Consider the following 20,299-nt stretch of genomic DNA (forward strand, 5'->3'; position numbering starts at 1 on the left):
GTATGAAAGGCTCTGGAGCCTGGGGAAATCTACAGAACAGCTTGCAGAAAAACCACTGCTGATATGCAGTTCTATAGAAATAGCATCAATTGGATTTCATTACCAAATTAATAGCAGGAAATCGACAACTGTTTATTATGCATTTAAAGTAGGTTTTGCATGCTGTTTGCATTTCAAAGCATTTACACAAAAGCAAAATAGATACAAATTCATGAAGTAGGATTGGCCTATGTATACTTGCTCCCGTCTAGCAAATAAAGGCATGAGAAAGGTGTTAACATAGAAAGGAAAAACCATATGCTGTTGTTGTTAGTTGGGAAGTCGTGTCCGACCCATCGCAACCCCAGGGATGACGTTCCTCCAGGCCTTCCTGTCCTCTACCATCCTCTGGAGTCCATTTAAACTCATGCCGACTGCTTCAGTGACTCCATCCAGCCACCTCATTCTCTGTCGTCCCATTCTTCTTTTGCCCTCAATCGTTCCCAGCATTAGGCTGTTCTCCAGTGAGACCTTCCTTCTCATTACGTGACCAAAGTATTTGAGTTTCATCTTCAGGATCTGGCCTTCTAAAGAGCAGTCAGGGTTGACACCTTGCAGTCCAAGGGACTCGCAGGAGTCTTCTCCAGCACCAGAGTTCAAAGGCCCCAATTCTTTGGCGCTCAGCCTTTCTTATGGTTCAACTTTCACAGCCATACATTGCAACTGGGGAAACCATAGCCTTGACTATATGCACTTTTGTTGGTAGGGTGATGTCTCTGCTTTTTAGTATGCTGTCTAGATTTTCCATAGCTTTCCTCCCCAGGAGCAAGCATCTTCTAATTTCTTGACTGCAGTCCCCATCTGGCATAAATAGTTGATTTTAAATTGGGGTTTTAGAGATTTTAAACATTTGTAAATTTTTTAAATTATCGGCCATTTATTAATAGTTTCTTTTAATTTCTTTTAATTGTATATACTCTGTATTTTATTTCGGCTGTACACCGCCCTGAGTCCTTCGGGAGAAGGGCGGTATAAAAATCTAATAAAATAAATAAAATAAAATAAAGCTGCGGTGATCTTGAAGCCCAGGAAAACAAAATCTGTCACTACCTCCAAAACCCCACAGACAGTACCAAAAGGAAAAAAAAACACACCACCATATAGTAACAGAATAATATACAGAATAACAGAGTTGGAAGGTACCTTGTAGGTCATCTAGTCCAACCCCCCACCCTGTAGGAGACCCTACATCATTTCTGATGATGTGTGTATGTGTGTGTGTAACAACTGTGTTTGGTGTTGTCTATGTATTTTGGTGTGAAAACCGCATGACATTTTTGTTAGTTCTTTCATTAGTACAGAGTTTCTCAACTGTGGCAACCTTAAGACAGGTGAGCTCCAACTCAACAGATAGATGAACTTTACCGAGTTTATATAATACATACATATTCATTTTTAATGTTTTTTAACTGTATATATTTTATATTTTTTTAGCTTTAAAATTATTATTTGCATCCCACCCTTCTTACGTTGGTCTACAACAATAATAAAGATTTGATTGATGCAAATCAACAGATGGATTCTAGGAGTTGAAGTCCACCTGCCTTAAAATCGCCAGTTGAGAAACACTGGATTAGAGAGAAGAGCTTCTGATATAGCACAGCTCTCAGCATTTTCTGTCAATCTGAAAAGCCAGCAGAGCTCTTGATGAAAGTCTATTGCCACAAATGAACACCGAGTGCAATTTAATAGCTATACAGGCCTGGAAGCTCAGATCTGTTCCAAAAATGGCACTCATTAAAAGGAGAACTCATGTATCTAAATAAAGGTGCTTTCCTTACATGATGGAATGCTGCTGTCAAAACAGCCACTTCGTACATTAACAAGCAGGCAACAGTAAATTAGCTTCTGAATGATGCTTTAAAGCAGATATTACCCAAATGGAGCAACACACACACACACACACACTGCACAGAGACACTTTTACCTAAAATAAAATTGTACTGGGCAAGCTGAGCGTTTCTGATCTTCTTATTCAGAGTGCAACCAGGGTCGACGTCAACATCCGCCATTAAACCAGCATCATGGAACTGTTGCTTCACCTTTAGGAGAACCAAATCAGCAATGTTTTAGATTGTGCATGAAGCAAACATCTGGAGGGAAAGGCATTTTGGGGCTTTGCAGTTCTCCAATTTAGAAGAGCAAGTTTTGCTCCACAAATATGACATTTGAATAGTCACAGAGTCTGTAATCAAATTAACATTTAGAAGTTAAGCCTCACAGTATCTATACAGTCAGTATTCGGATAACATGTTTTTCAAAGATATTCAGGTAGATGCAGACATGAAAACAAATTGTGATTCTGATCTAGATACATTATTCAAGAACATAGCAATAAAGTTTTGCCGTTAGAAACATTACATGTATGCAGAAACACGCACATAACTGCACAGTTTTCTCCCCATGCTATCACTGCTAAACAACTAATTCCCAAAACACTGTCTTATGCCCTAGGACAGGGGTCTGCAAACTTGGCTCTTTTAAGACTTGTGGACTTCAGCTCCCAGAGTTCCTCAGCCAGCTTTGCTGGCTGAGGAACTCTGGGAGTTGAAGTCCACAAGTCTTAAAAAAGCCAAGTTTGCAGACCCCTGCCCTAGGATATCAAACCATGTAGTAGGATTTTATTATTATCCTTCTTGCCTTTCCCATTACCTATTCCTTATAATTATCACTTGTTGTTTCTTTCTAATGATTTATGTTGCTTTTACTTAGTATCTTATGGCTATCACTGAGTGTTGTATCTTATGATTTACGATGATCGTATTATGATCATGAATTATCATTTGTTGCTTGTATATATACTGAGAGCTTATGCACCAGAGACAAATTCCTTGTGTTTCCAATCATACTAGACCAATAAATTATTCTATGCTATTCCAATTCCATCCAAAACATCAAGCAGAACAGCCTTTAATCACACTTACATAGTCAAATGTCCCAAAATATTCCTCTCTATTAGACAGCTAGCTCAGTTCCCCTTTCAAATGTTCACTTTCAAAACAGATTTGTAAATAAGGAATTAAAACATTGCCCAAACTGTGAGCTACATACAAAGAGTATCTTTGCAATGCAAATGGTTTGCATCTGTCCTTGTGTGGGTTTTGTTTACATGTCCTAAAAGGATTTCTGGACTTTAGTCTCTGATGACATAAAATCCATTTATGCTGCCCATAAAGAGCAAGATTTTTTTCCTCTGAGGAGTTTGCCATTCTTATTTTGGATATGTTCACATCTTTAGATATTCCTAAGTTGATTTTGCATAAAGGACAAAATAAAAGTTAAAACTTACCTTTTGTGCATATTCATCACATGTTGGTCCAACTGGTATGACCATCACTTGCTGAGGAGATAACCAGAGTGGCCTTGGACAGAAGAGAAACAACAGAAGTTACTGCTATATAAAGACAACAGCAAATTCCTGCTAACTTTAAGGGGGTGGGGGGGCTAGCAACAATGACCTCCTGCACTGCTATTAAACTTAAGTATTTCTTAGAAAGTGTACACAGAATGGGCTTCAAAACTGTGCATTTCTTACAGTATCAGAAAAAAGAAGTCTTCATAGCTCAGAATAGGTCAGATTCTGATTTGATATCCTAGTAGTTCTGCCAACTAACTGAGATTGAACGAATTTTCTAATTCAAAATGTAACAGGTTTCTTACATGGCTTTAACAAGATGATGTTGTAAGTTACTTTCTTTCAGCACTGTTGTAACTTTGAATAGGTGCTAAACAAATGGTTGTAAGTCAAGGACTACCTGTAACTCAACTATATGGACATTTGAATAAAAGCTGCAGACTGATTGGAAGACCACCTGTTCTCTAAATAGTTACGGATTCCAAAGAATTAAAAATCCACCATTGGGCGGGTGGCAGATTTACAGGCTACTTGTAGACTCAAGCAAAACCAGATCTCACTAAATCTTCCCCTCCAGTCCAGCTGTAAGGCAAAAAACTTTTCCTTCTGCTTGAGAGCAGCTGTAGATAAATCAGGAAGCTGGAAATGCAGTTAATCTTAACGATGGCAAACTGAAACAGCTCCTGGTTTGAAGTTCACAAGCTTCCAACAACTGCAATTAAAATCAGTTTGTTGATCAAGATGTGATCTATTAGAAGTCGCAGCCAAGTAGCTCTCAATGACTACACCAGAGGAGAAGGAAGAGAGAATGTGAGAAGCCAGGAAGAAGATATTTCCTATGATAAATTTCTCATCTCATTTCTCATCTTTCCTACTATCTTCTCCTTTTGGTTTCTTAAGATTTATTGATTGTAGCTATGATTTATGACCTATGACTTGCTGTTTATATTATTATTATTTTATTATTTATTAAATTTTTATACCGCCCTTCTCCCAAGGGACTCAGGGCAGTGTACAGCCAAGATAAAAACATAGAAAATATACAATTAAAACAACAATTTAAAACCGAGCATATTAGAAAAATGGCCAATTAAAAGATTTAAAATTTAAAATTACAGACCCTAAAACGATAAAACCCCGGTTAAAAGATTTAAAAGTATTTAAAAATATGTACACTGAGAGCCTGTGCACCAGAGACAAATTCCTTGTGTGTCCAATCACACTTAGCCAAAATAAATAAATAAATAGATCTATTCTATTCTATTCTAAAAATGTTGATTTATTCCAATTTCTAAACGCAGTCCCCTTATTTAGGATTGCTATTGTGGGGGAAACAGCAAGCAGGGACATTACATATACCACCTGGAATTGTATGGAGTACAATATAAAAGTCTGTAGAGATTCTCAGCCATGGAAGGATTTATTGTCTCCAAGGAGTATAAATCCTTCTATTCCCCACTATTCTGTCAGAGCTGAAGAAGCTTCTTGTATAAGAAGTGAAACGTCTTCAAAAGAAAAAAAAGCAAGAAAGTTCAGTTGCCTCTTGAAAAAGCATCTTGGGGAGTACAATATAATAATAACTATAACTGACAGTTGTGATTTCCTACTTTTGTGTACAGGTAGTCCTCGACTTATGACAATGGAGCCCAAAATTTCCATTGATAAGCAAGAGAGTTGTTAACTGAATTGTACCACAGTTTTTTGCCACAGTTGTTAAGTGAATCTGGGTTTCCCCCACTGACTTTGCTTGTCGGAAGCCAGTTGTGAAGGTTACGCATGATTATTATCACATGTCCCCAAGACAATGCAACTATCATAAATGGACTGGCATAATAGTGTTAAATTTTAATTCGGGGTTTTATTAATATTTCTAAAATTTTAAAACTAAATTTTAATTATCAGCCTTTTTGTAATTTGCTAGGTTTTAAATGTTTTAATTTGTATATATTCCTGTGTTTTATCTTGGCTGTACACCGCCCTGAGTCCTTCAGGAGAAGGGCGGTATAAAAATTTAATAAAATAAATAAATAAAATAAATAAAATAAATACATCCACTTGTCAATCACCCAAATTTTGATCACTTGCCCATGAGAACGTAAGTGTGAAAACCAGTCACACACCAGTCCTGTTTTTTTAGTACTGTTGTAACTTTGAACAGTCACTAAATTAATGGTTGTAAGTCGAGGACTAGCTATATAAAATAACAATACAATACCATTTGCCTCCATAGTTTTCAGTCAGGATAGCTATCATCCTCTCCACCGATCCCAAAATGGCACGATGTATAATCACTGGTCTGGTTTTGTCATTCCCATCATGGCTAGAAGATAAAATGAGTGTAATTTTCAAAACCCAGTTAACTAGATGAGAATTATAAAATGCAGAATAAAACCACAGGATCTCCTTACCTCATGTATGTGAGGTTAAATCTCAGAGGCAGCTGGAAATCCAACTGGATAGTGGCACATTGATGGTACCTCCCAATGGCATCTTTGATCTGGATATCAATCTTTTGGGGGGTAAAAAGGAAGAAGAGGATGAGACAAACAAACATGGACAGAATTCTTACAAAAATTGAAGAAGTGAAGAAGCTTCTTGGATAAGAAGTGAAATGTCTTCAAGGAAAAAATGAAGTTCAGTTGCCTCTTGAAAAAACACCCTTGGGACAACCCTGACCTGGATGACTGAGAATTTCCATTTTACTTACAAATATTCTTTACAGCAAAGCACTTTTAAAAATTTCTACTCAGTTTCAGGCAGTATCTCAAACTGACAGCTATCAGGCCCTGCCAATAAACTACTCTGAGGAAAAAGGATCTCTGGAGTATGTTACTTTTCTGTACAGGTAGTCCTCGATTTACAACACTTTGTTTAGTGACTGTTTGAAGATACAAAGCACCGAAAAAGGTGACTTATGTCTGCTTTTCACCCATATGACCACTGCAACATCTAAATGATCAAAATTCAGACTCGTGGGAATTGGCTCATATTTGTGACCTTTGCTGTATCCTGGAGCAGGGGTCCCCAACCTTTCAGGGCCTCAGGGGCCACCAAATTCATAATTTTAAATCCTGCAGACCACTAATATGATCTGCTTAATGACCAGCTGGGTGGGAGTGGCTAAGTGGTCATGTGACTGGGTGGGCATGACCAACTTGAGGTCACTCACATCAAGGGGCGCCTCACTGGCCTCTACTTATTATCCTTCCCCTCCTACCCACTCCTCCCCTGCCTGCCCAGGCTCCTTAAAGCCCCAACAGGAAGCAGTTGTTGGAGCTAAGCATTCACCACGAGAAAGAATTGGCAAAACAGTTGGCTCAGTTCAAATTGGATCTGACCAAGAAGGCGGCTCAGCAGAAGCACCTCACTGAGGACTAGGAGCATAGGCTTTCCAAGCAGAGGGAAGACCTGCAGGAGGGCAAGGCCAGGTACCGGCACCTGGAGACTCAGCAGGCTGAGATGGCAGCCAGTTACAGGCCATGAGGCAGTCCCACTAGAACAAGGGGCTCTTCACCACCAGCGGCTCTACCCTCCAGCCTTCACCCAAAGCCCCATACCAGGAGGATGAAGCAAACCCCAAGTCAGAATTTCTGCCCCCCTCCGACCCACACAAAAAGACCTCGAAGGGGGAGACTCTCTGCAGCAACACAAGCGTTCATTGCATGTATCCGTTCCAGGGGCCGTAGTTTGAGGACCCCTGATTTAGTGCAATATAAAAAATGCAAATAATTTTTCGGTGGACCACCAAAATTTTCTCATGGACCACCAGTGGTCCACAGACCACCATTTGGTGACCGCTGTCCTGGAGTCATGTGATCACTTTTTGCAACCTTCTGACAAGCAAAGTCAACAGGGAAGCAAAGTGAAACCAGATTCGCTTAACAAACGTGCTACTAACTTAACAACTGTAGTGATTCACTTTGGCGAGAAAGAAAAATTGGGCAAAATCCACTTTGTCTCATTTAGCCACATAAATTTTGGCCTCAATTGTGGTCTTAAGTCAAGGACTAACAATACTTACCTCTGCTATGAGAATAGCGACACTGACGTATATGGAGTCTGTAGTTTGAATATCCGATGAATCATATACCCCCAGCCTTTAGAGAATATACTTTGGAAGGTGTGGCATTTGCCAGAGTTTTAGACAGATTGACTCCATATTTTTGTTTCATTTCAGCCCACACCAAGACCTTCAAGCTTCAGTAGTAGCTGAATTTTTTTTGCTTACTGAAGCTTTTAATTCTAAACGAGGCTGCTATTATCCCTTGCTGCCTTGATTTTTTAATATGACTTAATTCCGCATTCTAAAATCCTATTTTGTGCCTAATTTGGAATTAGCATCATAATGAAAAACATCCTCACATTATCTGAGGAAAACATACCTTGGTGTCAAAAGGAAAAACGAACAAACGAGCTTTTCACCCCGAGACTAGCTTCAAGATTATTCTCCAGCTTCCATTACATCTTGATTAACTCCTTCATTAAACAATATGGTGCCTATAACTGTCTTATTTAATTTAATTTAATTTAATTTCACAATCATTATAATCAGCAGTTTCCTCCCAAACCAAGCAAAAGGTTTCCCAAGATATTTCATTAGGAATTTTTTACTACCCTGCTTTACAATCTAGTTCACCTTGGTACAAATAGCGCAAAGAATTGTCTCAGTCTCTAAATTACACAGAAATGGGCATGTTCCCCTCATTTTCATTTTGATCTAACATTTTTGTTCCAAGCACCGTACTTGTCAGGCCCCCAAAACCAAGAATGATACATAGCTGAGTTCTTTATTTTTTCCCATAGACAGAATCTTGCCAGATGAAAGACTATCTGCATCTACCATATATACTCTAAGAATGATTAGGGAGGGACTGCCTTCACAATTTCTCTCATTTAAAATATCACCACACTGTATCACCCATACAAATCTGATACATGCAATTCCTCTATATACAATTCTGTTTAGCTAATAGTCTAGTCCAGTGATGGCTAACCTTTTTGTTGTCGCGTGCCGAAAGCAATGCACGCGCGACCCCCTGCATGTGCGGCAGAGACCCGGAAACTGGCTGGATGGCAGGAGGCGCGCGCACATGTGTGGTGGGGCTGAGTTGAGGCGACAGCTCGTGTGCCTGCAGAGAGGGCTCTGCGTGCCACTTGCCATAGGTTCGCCATCACGGGTCAAGTCCATTGTTTCTCAACCTTGGCCACTTGAAGATGCGTGGACTTCAACTCCCAGAATTCCCCAGCCAGTGCTGCTGGCTGAGGAATTCTGGGAGTTGAAGTCTACGCATTTTCAAGTGGCCAAGGTCGAGAAACACTGGTTCTATTCCATTCCTCAGATCAACTCCCTGATAAGCATTACTTATTCAACAGGCAAAGAGGAAGGCTAAGAATAAGTGAGCTAGCTTGTCACACATACACCAACCTGTCCCCGTTTTACACTATAGAGGAGTAAGTAGAGAACTTTTCTTACTCTCTTGCCTGAATATTCTGCTAAATAACCTCAGAGCCCTCAAGAGAATTATGGTATAATGGGAGTCAAGCACAGGTAAGTGAACAGTACCCAGTCCATAGCTTCTCTAATAAAACAAATTACAAAAGCAACTTCGTGGAAAATGAAACAGTATTTTAAAATGTGCTCTTAAGGTGATTTACTAACCTTTGGCCCATAGAAAGCTCCATCTCCAGGGTTCAGTTCCCATTTCTCGCCAAACTCATTCAGGCTATTTTCAAGTTGCTAGTGGAAAATGATATGCCAAATATTAATGGATTTGTTCTAAGCAAAATGATTGGTTGTTTCTCTCCTTCACAACACAAACATTAGAGGAGTTTACTTCTTGCTTTGGTCAGTATGTGTGTATATTTGTATATTCAAGTCAGTATTAACCCTGGTGACTGCTTTACTTCTGTTTTACTCAGTTAACTGCCTTGAATCTCAAGAAGCTGACAATATATGTATCAGTAAATACAATATTCACCAAGCTAGGCTGAATCACAGTACTATCTTATTATCAGAAACTCTTCCTTCCAATCTCAGGATCCCTTAAGGTGGACTAAAAATATGCTGAGCATCAGTTAGTTATATAACTAACATGTGCTTTTAGACTAAATTTACTTATAAGTGTGATCCACTAAAACTATTTTCCCTGGCAATGGATTCTGTAGTCTGAATTTACTAGGTAGCAGAATCATTTAAATCTATAGTAGCCCAAAGTTCATGGCAGCCTACGGCCATGATTGCCAAAGATCAGAAGGAATCACCTCCGTGCTACAGTTCACAAAATTATATGCCTTTTAATGAAAGTTGTCAGTTCAAAAAGTTGTGCCAAACTTGTTCAGTACACAGGGTCAGTCCCTTTTGGCCTCCTAAATTTTGTTCCCCTTAATCCTCATGCTAACGGCTCTTTCCTTTCCTGCTCTCTCTAACCTATATGGAACTTGTGTATCTAAGGTTATTGAAAAAAAAATTCACATAAAGAATGTGGGTTTTTTTTTTCATCCTCTTGGAGACGAGTTATTTGAAGACATCAGGGACTGCAGATTCCATACAATTTAACCCCCAAACTACTAATTGGAAATTACATATTTGGATACAGCTTTCTTGGACTGATTTACGTTGGCCCATTTACTACACTATTATAGGAAATAAATGAACAAACCACTATATTTAGGACACAAATACCTTTTCGGCTTCATTCCACACTTCAATATCTCCAAGGAACTTTTCGGGACGGGTAGAGAGGTGAAGTTTGAAGGAAAAACCAAAGACTTCATACACAGTGCGCAAGAATTCCAGGCAACTTTTGATCTCCCCTTCAATCTGTCCATGAAATGAAAAGACCCAATGCTATCAATATCCATTCATTTTTATAACACTATTTTCCTTAAATTACCCTCGATCAGGGTGTCAAAAAGGAGGGTTGTATTTGACTTCGGGGGCGGGGGGAGGTTGGGCATGGCCAGGGTGAGTGTGGCCAGCTCGACGTCACTCGTGTCAGGGGCGCCTATAGTGGCCCATGGTGCCTCCGCCAGTGAAAACGGAGGTCAGGAGGACCACGTGTGGCCCTTCCAAGCTCCATTTTCACTGGCAGAGGTACTGCGAGCCAGTACTTCACTGTTTCCAGGGCGACCCCGCATTCTAAGCACCCCACGGGACGAATCCAGCCCTGAAGCCTTGAGCTTGACACCCCTGCCCTAGATCATTTCCCACCTGCTCCATGGCACAAAATATGTGAGCGTCATCTTGCTGGAACCGCCTCACTCGGGTGAGACCGGTCAGCGTCCCAGACAGTTCGTTACGGTGCAGAACTCCGAAGTCAGCCAGGCGCAGAGGCAGCTCCCTCCAAGATCTTGGTCGATGATCAAACATAAGACTGAAGAAAGTAAGACAAATAGTTGACATCTGACTGGGATTATATTGCTGAGAATAGCCATATGAAGAATCAGAAACAGTCTTGAAAAGCAGATGCTTTCCTACAATCTGCCAAGTTTCCCCAACCAGATGTTTTCCAGACAGGTTAAGGACTACAGTTTCAGGATTTCCAACTCAGCAGAGACAGAATTTTATAATTCCTTCTAGCTACCATGTTTGGCCTGAAGACCATGCTTGCTTTTCAAGTGCTACCAGTACTCTAAAGACCATTCTCTAAAAACACAGGTCGGGTAGGACAAAGCCCACGTTTGATGAATTTGAATTTACACGTAATTAATTAAATACAATGAATATGGTTATCCTCGTGGATTTCATTCTCTCTCCTGTTTCATTAAATAGTTCAATCTTTGGCAAGTTTTCGAGGGGTTGTGAAGCTACACCAAAGTTTAGTGGGGGGGAAAAAAAGGGAAGGTGAGGAGATTTCAGGATCAGTTTTTAATCTCTGTTTTAAGAGTTTCACATGAACTAGCAAGCAAGCTGGCATTGTAACTGGAATTCAAATAAAGGATCCTAATGTGATGAGAAGCTTTGGCGAGGGTGTTAATATAATGTCACGTAGTAAGCAATGCTTGGCGTGGGATTGAACGCCCAGGTTGGACTTAACACCGTCACTCCTTCAGTTTGCATAGTAGCTATACAATCTCAAAAAAAAATACCGTACACACTTGAATTAAGGACGTGCCAGCAGGTGCTTAATTCAAGGTGCTTTGGAATGGGTGTGGCATGCTGTCACCACCTCCTTAACTCAAGCATGTAATTTCTGTTCACACCCAGGAAATCTCTCAGATGTTTGAAAAAGATGCAGACAGGTGTGGAATATGAGCCCATGGCTGCTCTGAAGCATCTTTGCAACTTTGGATTTGAAACACTGCACATCCCTATGGTATGTCTACAGTGTAGTTGTGATCATTGACAGACATATTACAGACAATCCTCAAGTTACAACCATTCATTTAGTCATTGAAGGTATTACAGCACTGAAAAAAACTGACTTATAACCATTTTTCATTTTAGCCTCCTTGTGGTCCGTGATCAAAATTCAGGCCCGTGGTAAATGGCATGTATTAATGAAAGTTATAGTGTCCTAGGATCACCATTTGTAATCTTTCTAGCCAGCTTCCGACAAGCAAAATCAATGGGGAAACCAGATTCGCTTAATAACCGCATGATTTACCTAACAACTGAGGTGATTCGCTTAACAACTGAGGTAAAAAAGATTGTAAAATGGCACACAAATCATTTAACGACTGCCTTACTTAGCAACACAAATTTTGGGCTCAACTGTAGTCTTAAATTGAGGACTACCTGTACTGTACATCACTCCTACTGCATGTAGAAATTAGATAAGGCATACAACAACAGGTAGTTCTCATTTAGTAACCACAATTGGGAGCAGCAACTCTTGTTGTTAAACAAGACAGTCATTAAAGAAGATATCACATAACTGCAATAGACTTATTTATAACTTCATTTCTGCGGCAGTTAAGTGAGTCACCTATGGCCATTAAACAAGACCTCATGTGATCATGACTTGAGATTTTATTGCCAGCTTCTACATTGACTCTGCTTTTTGGAAGCCAGTTGTGAAGCATGCAGTGTTCACATGATGGTGGAACATAGCAATAGCAATAGCAAGAGCAATAGCACTTTATAGTGCTTTACAGACCTCTCTAAGCAGTTTTACAGAGTCATCATGTTGCTCTTAACAATTTGGGTCCTCATTTTACCCACCTTGGAAGGAGGGAAGGCTGAGTCAACCTTGAGCCTGGTGAGATTTGAACTGCCAAATTGCAGGCAGCTGGCAGTCAGCAGAAATAGCCTGCAGTACTGCACTCTAACCATTGCGCCACTGTGGCTCATTGCAATGGTTGTAAATGCCTGTCGGTTGCAAAGTGCCTGATTCTTGATCATGTGACCACAAGAATGCCGCAATGGTCATAAGTGTGAGGACCGGTTGTAAAGTTCATCTTTTTTCAATACTGTTAGGCTTTACATGCTTTCGAATTGCTAGGTTGGCAGAAGCTGGGAAAAGTAATGGGAGCTCACCCCGTTACGTGGCGCTAGGGACCTTTTGATCGACAAGCTCAGCATCTTAGCCACTGAGCCACTATGTCCCTTAAAGCAGAATAGGAAGGGGAAAAAAAGAGCAATGAATCTAAAAATTGGTACAAATCCAATACCAGTGTCCAGGACAGTTCATGGGCTTCAGAGCGAAGATCTCCTTTTCCACTTCAAACGAAAACATGTTGTCGCTGTAATGCTGCCAATGGCCAGAGGTCACCCAAAGCTTGCTGTTGTAGACGTTGGGAGACACAACTTCTTGGAAGCCTCGTTTTCGATACTCGCTCTGTGAAAAATCAAAGAATCAGAACCACATTTAGCAGAGAGAATCATACACAGGTAGTCCTCGACGTATGACCACGATGAGCCCAACATTCTCATTGCTAAGCGAGACAACTGTTAAGTGAGTTTTGCCCTGTTTTATGACCCTTCTTGCCACACTTGTTAAGTGAATCACTGAAGCTCAGTTAGTAACATGGCTGTTAACTGAAAATGGTTTTCCTGTTGACTTTGCTGGTCCGAAGGCCGCAAAAGCTGATCACATGTCCCTGGGACACTCCATCCGTCAGACATGAGCCAGTTGCCAAGCATCCGAATTTGGATCATGTGACCATGAGGAAGCTGCAATGGTCGCATGTGTGAAAAATGGTCGTAAGTCACTTTTTTCAGTGGCAACGTAACTTCAAAAAGTCACTAAACAAATGGGTTGTAAATCGAGGACTATCTGTGCTTAGTAAAGCAATTTTCTCTTAACCACTGCAGATACATTTTTCATTACAATCAATAATCCATAGTCATTAAAATAATTGTGTATCCTTTTATTATGACCAATGACCATCAATTGTGTTGTAAATGTTGTACCTTGATGAACGTATCTTTTCTTTTATGTACACTGAGAGCATATGCACCAAGACAAATTCATTGTGTGTCCAATCACACTTGGCCAATAAAAAATTCTATTCTAGTCTATTCTATTCTATTCTATTCTATTCTATTCTGTTCTGTTCTGTTCTGTTCTGTTCTGTTCTGTTCTGTTCTGTTCTGTTCTGTTCTGTTCTATTCTATGAGCCACACTCAGAATTAAAACAATTAAATACAGGTAGTCCTCGACTTAACGACCATCATGGGAGCCCAAAATTTCTGTTGTTAAGTGAGACATTTGTTAAGAGAGTTCTGCCCCATTTTACGACATTTCTTGCCGCTGTTGTTAAGTGAACCAATGGAGTTGATAATTAGTAACCTGATTATTAAGTGAATCTGGTTTCACCATTGACTTTGCTTGTCAGAAGATCACAAAAGGGGAACACAAGAGCCTGAGGCACAGCAACGGTTATAAATATGAACCAGCTGCCAAGCATCTGAATTTTGATCACATGGTAATGGAGATCAAAATTCAATACAACTAGGTTGTACCAATGAAAAGCGGTCATACGTCACTTTTTTTGTTGCCGTTGTAACTTTGAATGGTCTCTAAATGAACTGTTGTAAGTCGAGCTCAGCAAATATTACCAAGAAGAATCAGAGATAATTACCAGCTCTGTTCTATAATCATCAGGGGTAATAAGGGGTATTACTCCTTATTACCCCTGGGGTAATAAAGCACACTGTGGCTGGGTAATAAAGCACACTGGCTGGGGAATTCTGGGAGTTGAAGTCCACACATCTTCAGTTGCCAAGGTTGAGACATAGTGGTCTATAGCAGAGGTCTCCAACCTTGGCAACTTTAAGACTTGTGGACTTAAGAATCTTGAGGAATGGCAGAAGGGAATTAACAAATTCATATGGGAAGGTAAAAAAGCTAGGGTTAAAATGAAAATAATTCAAGATTCTCGGGAAAGGGGAGGTTTAAAAATGCCTAATTTTAAATTATATTATGAAGCAGCTGCTCTCTCTGCAATAAGTGATTGGTTTAACTTAACAGAGGACAGAATTTTGAATATAGAAGGTTATGATTTGCTATATGGATGGCATGCATATTTAATTTATGACAAAAAAGTGGATAAGGCCTTTAAAAATCATGTGCTAAGAAATGCCCTTCATGTGTTTGGAAAAATACTCTTATAAACTAAATTATAAGGTTCCTATATGGGCAAGTCCTAGACATACAATAGAATATATAAACATAGAACAGAATCACGAAATGATTACATATAAAGATCTTTTGTATACTGAAAGAGGTAATTTGCAGTTAAAATCTCTGCAAGTATTAAGAGAGGAAGGGAAAAATTATACTTGGTTTCAATATGAGCAACTACGTGCTAGATGGAAGGAGATCAGAAAATTGGTATAGAGCAGAACGAGGGAAATTTGGTAAAGCAAATTAGAAATCAGTCTCAGGAGCATATAAAGAGATTGTATAATGTGTTACTTGAAATAGATTCTGAAAGGGACTTGATAAAGGACTGTATGATAAAGTGAGCACAAAATTTTCAGGAGCCAATATTATTGGAAACTTGGGAAAAATTTGGGTTAGAAATGTTAAATTCACGAGGCACAGAATCTGAGGGAAAAATTTTTATAAAATGTTTTATAGATGGCATCTAGATCCTAAAAATTATCGTATGTATCCAGATATGCAAGCAAAATGTTGGAGATGTAATTGTGATGACGCTACATATTTTCACATTTGGTGGACTTGTAAGGACATAAAGGCCTTTTGGATAAAAATTTGGTGGATTTTACAAAATGTTTTGAAAAAGAAGATAAAGTTCCTGCAATTTTTCTTGCTGGGAATTATTACGGATTGTACAGTAATTGAGACTAAATTGATTTTAAATCTAATAACTGCAGCAAGATTACTAATAGGACAATATTGGAAGAAAAAAGAAGTACCAACAATAGAAGAATGGATATTGAAAGTTGCCAATTTGGCTGAGATGGCGAAGATATCAGCCTTTTTGAAAGACAATACGCAAGAAAGATACTTAAAGGAATGGAAAAATGGATTGACTATATTCAACGTAGATATCAGACTAAGAGTTATCAGACTGTTTTGAATGATTATGATGTATTATTTTGATTGTTTTGGGGAAGTTAGGAATTGATGATTGTAGGGGTATAATTAAGTTGGGATGAAATTTTTAGCATATGTTTGTTTTATTTTTAACTATACCTTGTGCCTGCTCCGGGAAGTCGGGGGTTGTGAAGGGAGGGGAGAGGAGGGGGGGGAAAGGGGGAAAAAAATTTTGTAAAACTTTTTGAATAAAAAAAAAAAGACTTGTGGACTTCAGCTCCCAGAATTCCTCAGCCAGCTTTGCTGCTGCCATTTTTTGGCCTCTGCACGCCCTGTTTTCAGGGCTTTTTTCGATCCATTTTCGGGGCTTTTTTCTGGTCTGTTTTTGAAGCTTTTTTGGCCTGTTTTTGAGGCTTTTTTCAGCCTGGTTTTTTGTTTTTTTAAAAAAAAAACAAGCCAAAAAAAGCCTAAAAAACAGGGCAAAAAAAGCCTCAAAAATGGGGTGAAAAAAGGCTGGAAAAGGCCTGAAAAAAGGGAGGCCAAAAACTTTTTTTTGTTCTTTACACCTTCTAAATTTAGGTGCATCTTATAGTCAGGTGCGTCTTACAGTCCGAAAAATATAGTAATAGAAATGTATGTAAATGAGCAGATTCTATTGTTCACAAACTGCCAATTGTCAAGAGATTCAAGCTGCTTGCTGGAACACTACAGACTTGTACATTTTGTGACCTATCAAGTCAAATGCCTTCTAGACCAGTTCAGGCTTATGAAATAGGGTATTTTATTCTGCCTTTGGAAGGGAATACAGAAGGCACCTTATATACTTTACCTGTTGAGTGAACTGTGATATTAGCCACAAGCTGGACATCTATTCTAGAAATGCACTGACCAGTGTAGCATGATAAATGTAAAACCGAACATTGTGTAGAAACTGTAATGCAACCAGGGTCATTTCTGCTGCAGCAAGAAGGCATCCAAACTTCTACCGTGTTTCCCCGAAAATAAGACCCTGTCTTTTATTTTTCTGAACCCTGAAATAAGCGCTTGGGCTTATTATCCAGGGATGTCTTATTTTGGGGGAAACAGGGTATATGAGGAATTGAAGCAAGGAGTGCTGCTGACACCATAAAGATGAATTGTTATGACTCACCCTGATATATTCTATCAGTGTATTATAGACGTAAGCGCCCTTCGGAAGGAAGAAACAGCTACCAGGACTGAGTTCGTGGAAGAAAAAGAGTTCTTGATCCTTTGGGATAAAAAAAAACACAGTTTTCCTATTTATTTTCTTACCTCAGTTGCACTGTTATTGGAAAATATTCAGAAGAACAATTATTTTCTAAGATCACATTAATTGCTTAATTGATCATCAAAGACTCTGGGTGTCCCACAAACTGCTAAAACCAAGTGCATCACGAATAAGAAAATGTAATTAAGGAACAAGTAAAACCACTAAAAAATCCCTTAAACCAGAAATAAAGTTGGCTGTCAGGCCTGGAAACCTGACTTTCACGACACTTTCCCTGACAAACCGAAAAAACCTCTTGGAGAGGGGAGTGGGGGGTAGAAGGGAAGTGTGGACCACTGACACTCTTCTTTATCGACTCTTTGCTTTCTTTCCCAGGATATAGCTTCTTTTCCAAGGGGGGACGCCTGTCAGGCCTGGAAACCATATTAGACTTTAGGGTTCCAGACGCTGCCACATTTTTCCCCTGAGGGGAGGAAGGGGGGCTGGGGGGTATGGTAACATTCTTCAAGCGGTCAAGGTCGGATGGTGTTCACATCTGCAGGAAGAGTGGCAAGAAGATATTCGAATGAACTGGGAGAACGTGGGACCATGTGACCATCAAAGGGGTCAGGGGGTGGGACTCTTGGGGTTTGTATAACTGGGGAAAAGAATCCGGAAATTCAGTTTTGGAATTTCACTCATCGTGTGCCAGTTTCCTCATGCTAGTAAAGAACTCTGGAAAACAATGGCTTCTGAGTTTTTCTTTATGCAGAAGAGGTTTTTCTGGAACCTTGACATTGGCAGCATCCCCAATACTAACATGTTATGCCCTAAGACCAAGTCTTGCAACCTGGCTGAAAGGGATACAGAGAATCTGCTTCCTTTCTCCAAAATCTTCCCCAAAAAGGAGTGATTGGAGACTAGATAGAAGTTACTCAACACAACAACACAACAAGGATGAGAGATGATTTCTTTAGAACAGGGGTATTCAGACTTGGCAACTTTAAGACTTGTGGACTTCAACTCCCAGAATTCCTCAGCCTCAGCTTTGCAGGCTGAGGAATTCTGGGAGTTGAAGTCCACAAGTCTTAAAGTTGCCAAGTTTGGACATCCCTGCTTTAGTGGGAGGTGCATTATGGCTTCCTTCAAAGCTACAGTCCCAGCCTTCTCCCTTTAAAAAGCATCTCTCACTTTCGACCTTCCTCCCTGGTTGTCTGAAGCAGCCAGTAGGAGCAAAGGTCTACCCCAAGTAACTAAAAACCCCTGTCTTAAGCCTAAAGGAATCTCAGATGGCTTTTAAGGGAACCGGATACCCAGATTTTCAAGTACACACGGCTTTCTGCCTGAGAACAGAAAATAAAAAGTAACTTCAAATTATATTCCAGCAAAGATGAAGAAAGAGAGCTCAGTGCAATTATAAAGGATGGAAGAAAAAATGCATTATATTCATCTTTTGCCCCTCTCTGTAATAATCATAATATGTACTCATGATTTTTATAGCAACTGCTGTCTGATAGACTATTATTTTATATAGCAAAGAAGGATGAGAAATTAGTTTTTTTTAAAAAAAAATGCACTATAGGTAGTCCTCGACTTATGACCACAATAGAGCCCAAAATTTCTGTTCTTAAGTGAGACATTTGTTTGATTAGTTTTGCCCCATTTTACGACCTTCCTTGCCACTGTGGTTAAGTGAACCACTGCAGTCGAACTGCAGTTAAGTGAACCATTGCAGTTAGAAACCTGGTTGTTAGGTGAATCTGGCTTCCCCATTGACTTTGCTTGTCAGGCTGCAAAAAGTGATCACATCACCTTGGGACACAGCAACGGTCATAAGTGTGAACCAGTTGCCAAGCATCTGAATTTTGATCAGATAATCCCAGGGGTGCTTCAAAGGTCATAACAATGACAAATGGTCGTAAGTCACTTTTTTCATTGCCACTGTAACTTTGAACTGCCACTAAGTGAACTGTTGTAAGTCGAGGACTACCTGTATTTGAGCAGGACACAGTTAAATGTCATTGAAAGAAACATGTGTAAAGACAAAGAGTCTCGTGCAAACCCATCCTAACCTCAGGAGAAATATCTCCTACAGAAGATACCCGAAATAGAAATATACCCGAGTGAGTGAGAAATTCCTCTTACCCGTCCAATTTTCCTGTGATCCCGGTTCTTTGCCTCTTCTTGGAACTTTTCCCATTCCTTCAGCATTTTTGCATCAGGGAAGGAGATGCCATAAACCCTTTGCAAGGTTTCCATATCAGACTTTCCTTCCCAATAGGTAGAAGAATTCTGGAGTTATAGAAAAGATTCAGTAGCAAATAGTATTATTACAGAGCAACTCTGAGTAATTACCGACGTTCACAGGAAACCAATGCTACATGTTCAGTCTATGTTTAAGCATATGTATTTGTTACAATTCAGAAATAATTTAGGATATCTTATGATGTGCAAATCTACAGTAATTCTTAAATAACATTTTGATGGAAGGGAACACGAGGACGTGTAAATTAGTGTGCAACAATAAACACAGCTACCAATTCTGAAATAACCATGGGATGAGTTTGACAAATATTTTAAAGTATTTTTTTATTACAGCTGCAATAAACAAAAACGACAAAGGGGCTCAATTTATTCCCATATAAGACCAGCTGATTTCAATGAAACCAAAGTATTCCCAGGTGTTTAAAAAGTTAAATTGCTCTTCTTCATTTCAATAAGAGAGGCAGAACTTTTAAAAACATTTTTACACTGCAATGATTTCAAACGAAATGCCAATGATTCTACTAACTCTAAACCAAATCAATGCACCTTTCCAGGGAAGTTTTGACTGGATTTTAAAAACTCAACCAGAAAAATTGCCCCAAAGCTCTTTGTCATGAGGATCTAGCCACATATACCATAATTACAGGATGAAATTTAATTTCTTACCTTATGTATTTTTAAGGCTTTTATTTTCCCAGTATGTCTGACGTGGGGCCCTCTACAAAGATCAATCAAAGGGCCACACCTAAAAGGTAATGATATAGTTGAGTTCCTTGAAATTTGTGTCATAAGCACTGACTTCTTGTTTTTAATTAAAGAAAAGTGAATGTGCAGCAATCAGCCTCTAACAATATAAACACTGGACATTCTTATAAAATAAAACTGTAGACTGCTGCAAATCAGGGTTTTCTTTGGAACTGTGCCCTTCTGCCCAGAAAACAGAGAAAGGTAAATGGTCAGACAATA

At 39.4% G+C, this 20,299-nt stretch overlaps 1 protein-coding gene across 1 annotated transcript in view; it reads right to left on the reverse strand.

The window, feature by feature from the left end:
- Window positions 1–20,299, reverse strand: part of TARS1 (threonyl-tRNA synthetase 1) — a 35,586-nt gene that overhangs the window by 603 nt on the left and 14,684 nt on the right. Inside the window, exons 8-18 of the mRNA XM_058170201.1 lie at window positions 20,000–20,078; window positions 19,214–19,360; window positions 16,991–17,089; window positions 13,007–13,173; window positions 10,605–10,767; window positions 10,077–10,214; window positions 9,054–9,131; window positions 5,803–5,903; window positions 5,610–5,714; window positions 3,329–3,401; window positions 1,967–2,081 (exon numbers count right to left, since the gene is read on the reverse strand). Of these exons, the coding sequence (XP_058026184.1) occupies window positions 1,967–2,081; window positions 3,329–3,401; window positions 5,610–5,714; window positions 5,803–5,903; window positions 9,054–9,131; window positions 10,077–10,214; window positions 10,605–10,767; window positions 13,007–13,173; window positions 16,991–17,089; window positions 19,214–19,360; window positions 20,000–20,078 (1,265 nt within the window). The remainder of the gene's footprint in view (window positions 1–1,966; window positions 2,082–3,328; window positions 3,402–5,609; window positions 5,715–5,802; window positions 5,904–9,053; window positions 9,132–10,076; window positions 10,215–10,604; window positions 10,768–13,006; window positions 13,174–16,990; window positions 17,090–19,213; window positions 19,361–19,999; window positions 20,079–20,299) is intronic.

Source organism: Ahaetulla prasina, chromosome 2 (assembly GCF_028640845.1).
Source record: "Ahaetulla prasina isolate Xishuangbanna chromosome 2, ASM2864084v1, whole genome shotgun sequence".
NCBI classification, from domain to species: domain Eukaryota; kingdom Metazoa; phylum Chordata; class Lepidosauria; order Squamata; family Colubridae; genus Ahaetulla; species Ahaetulla prasina.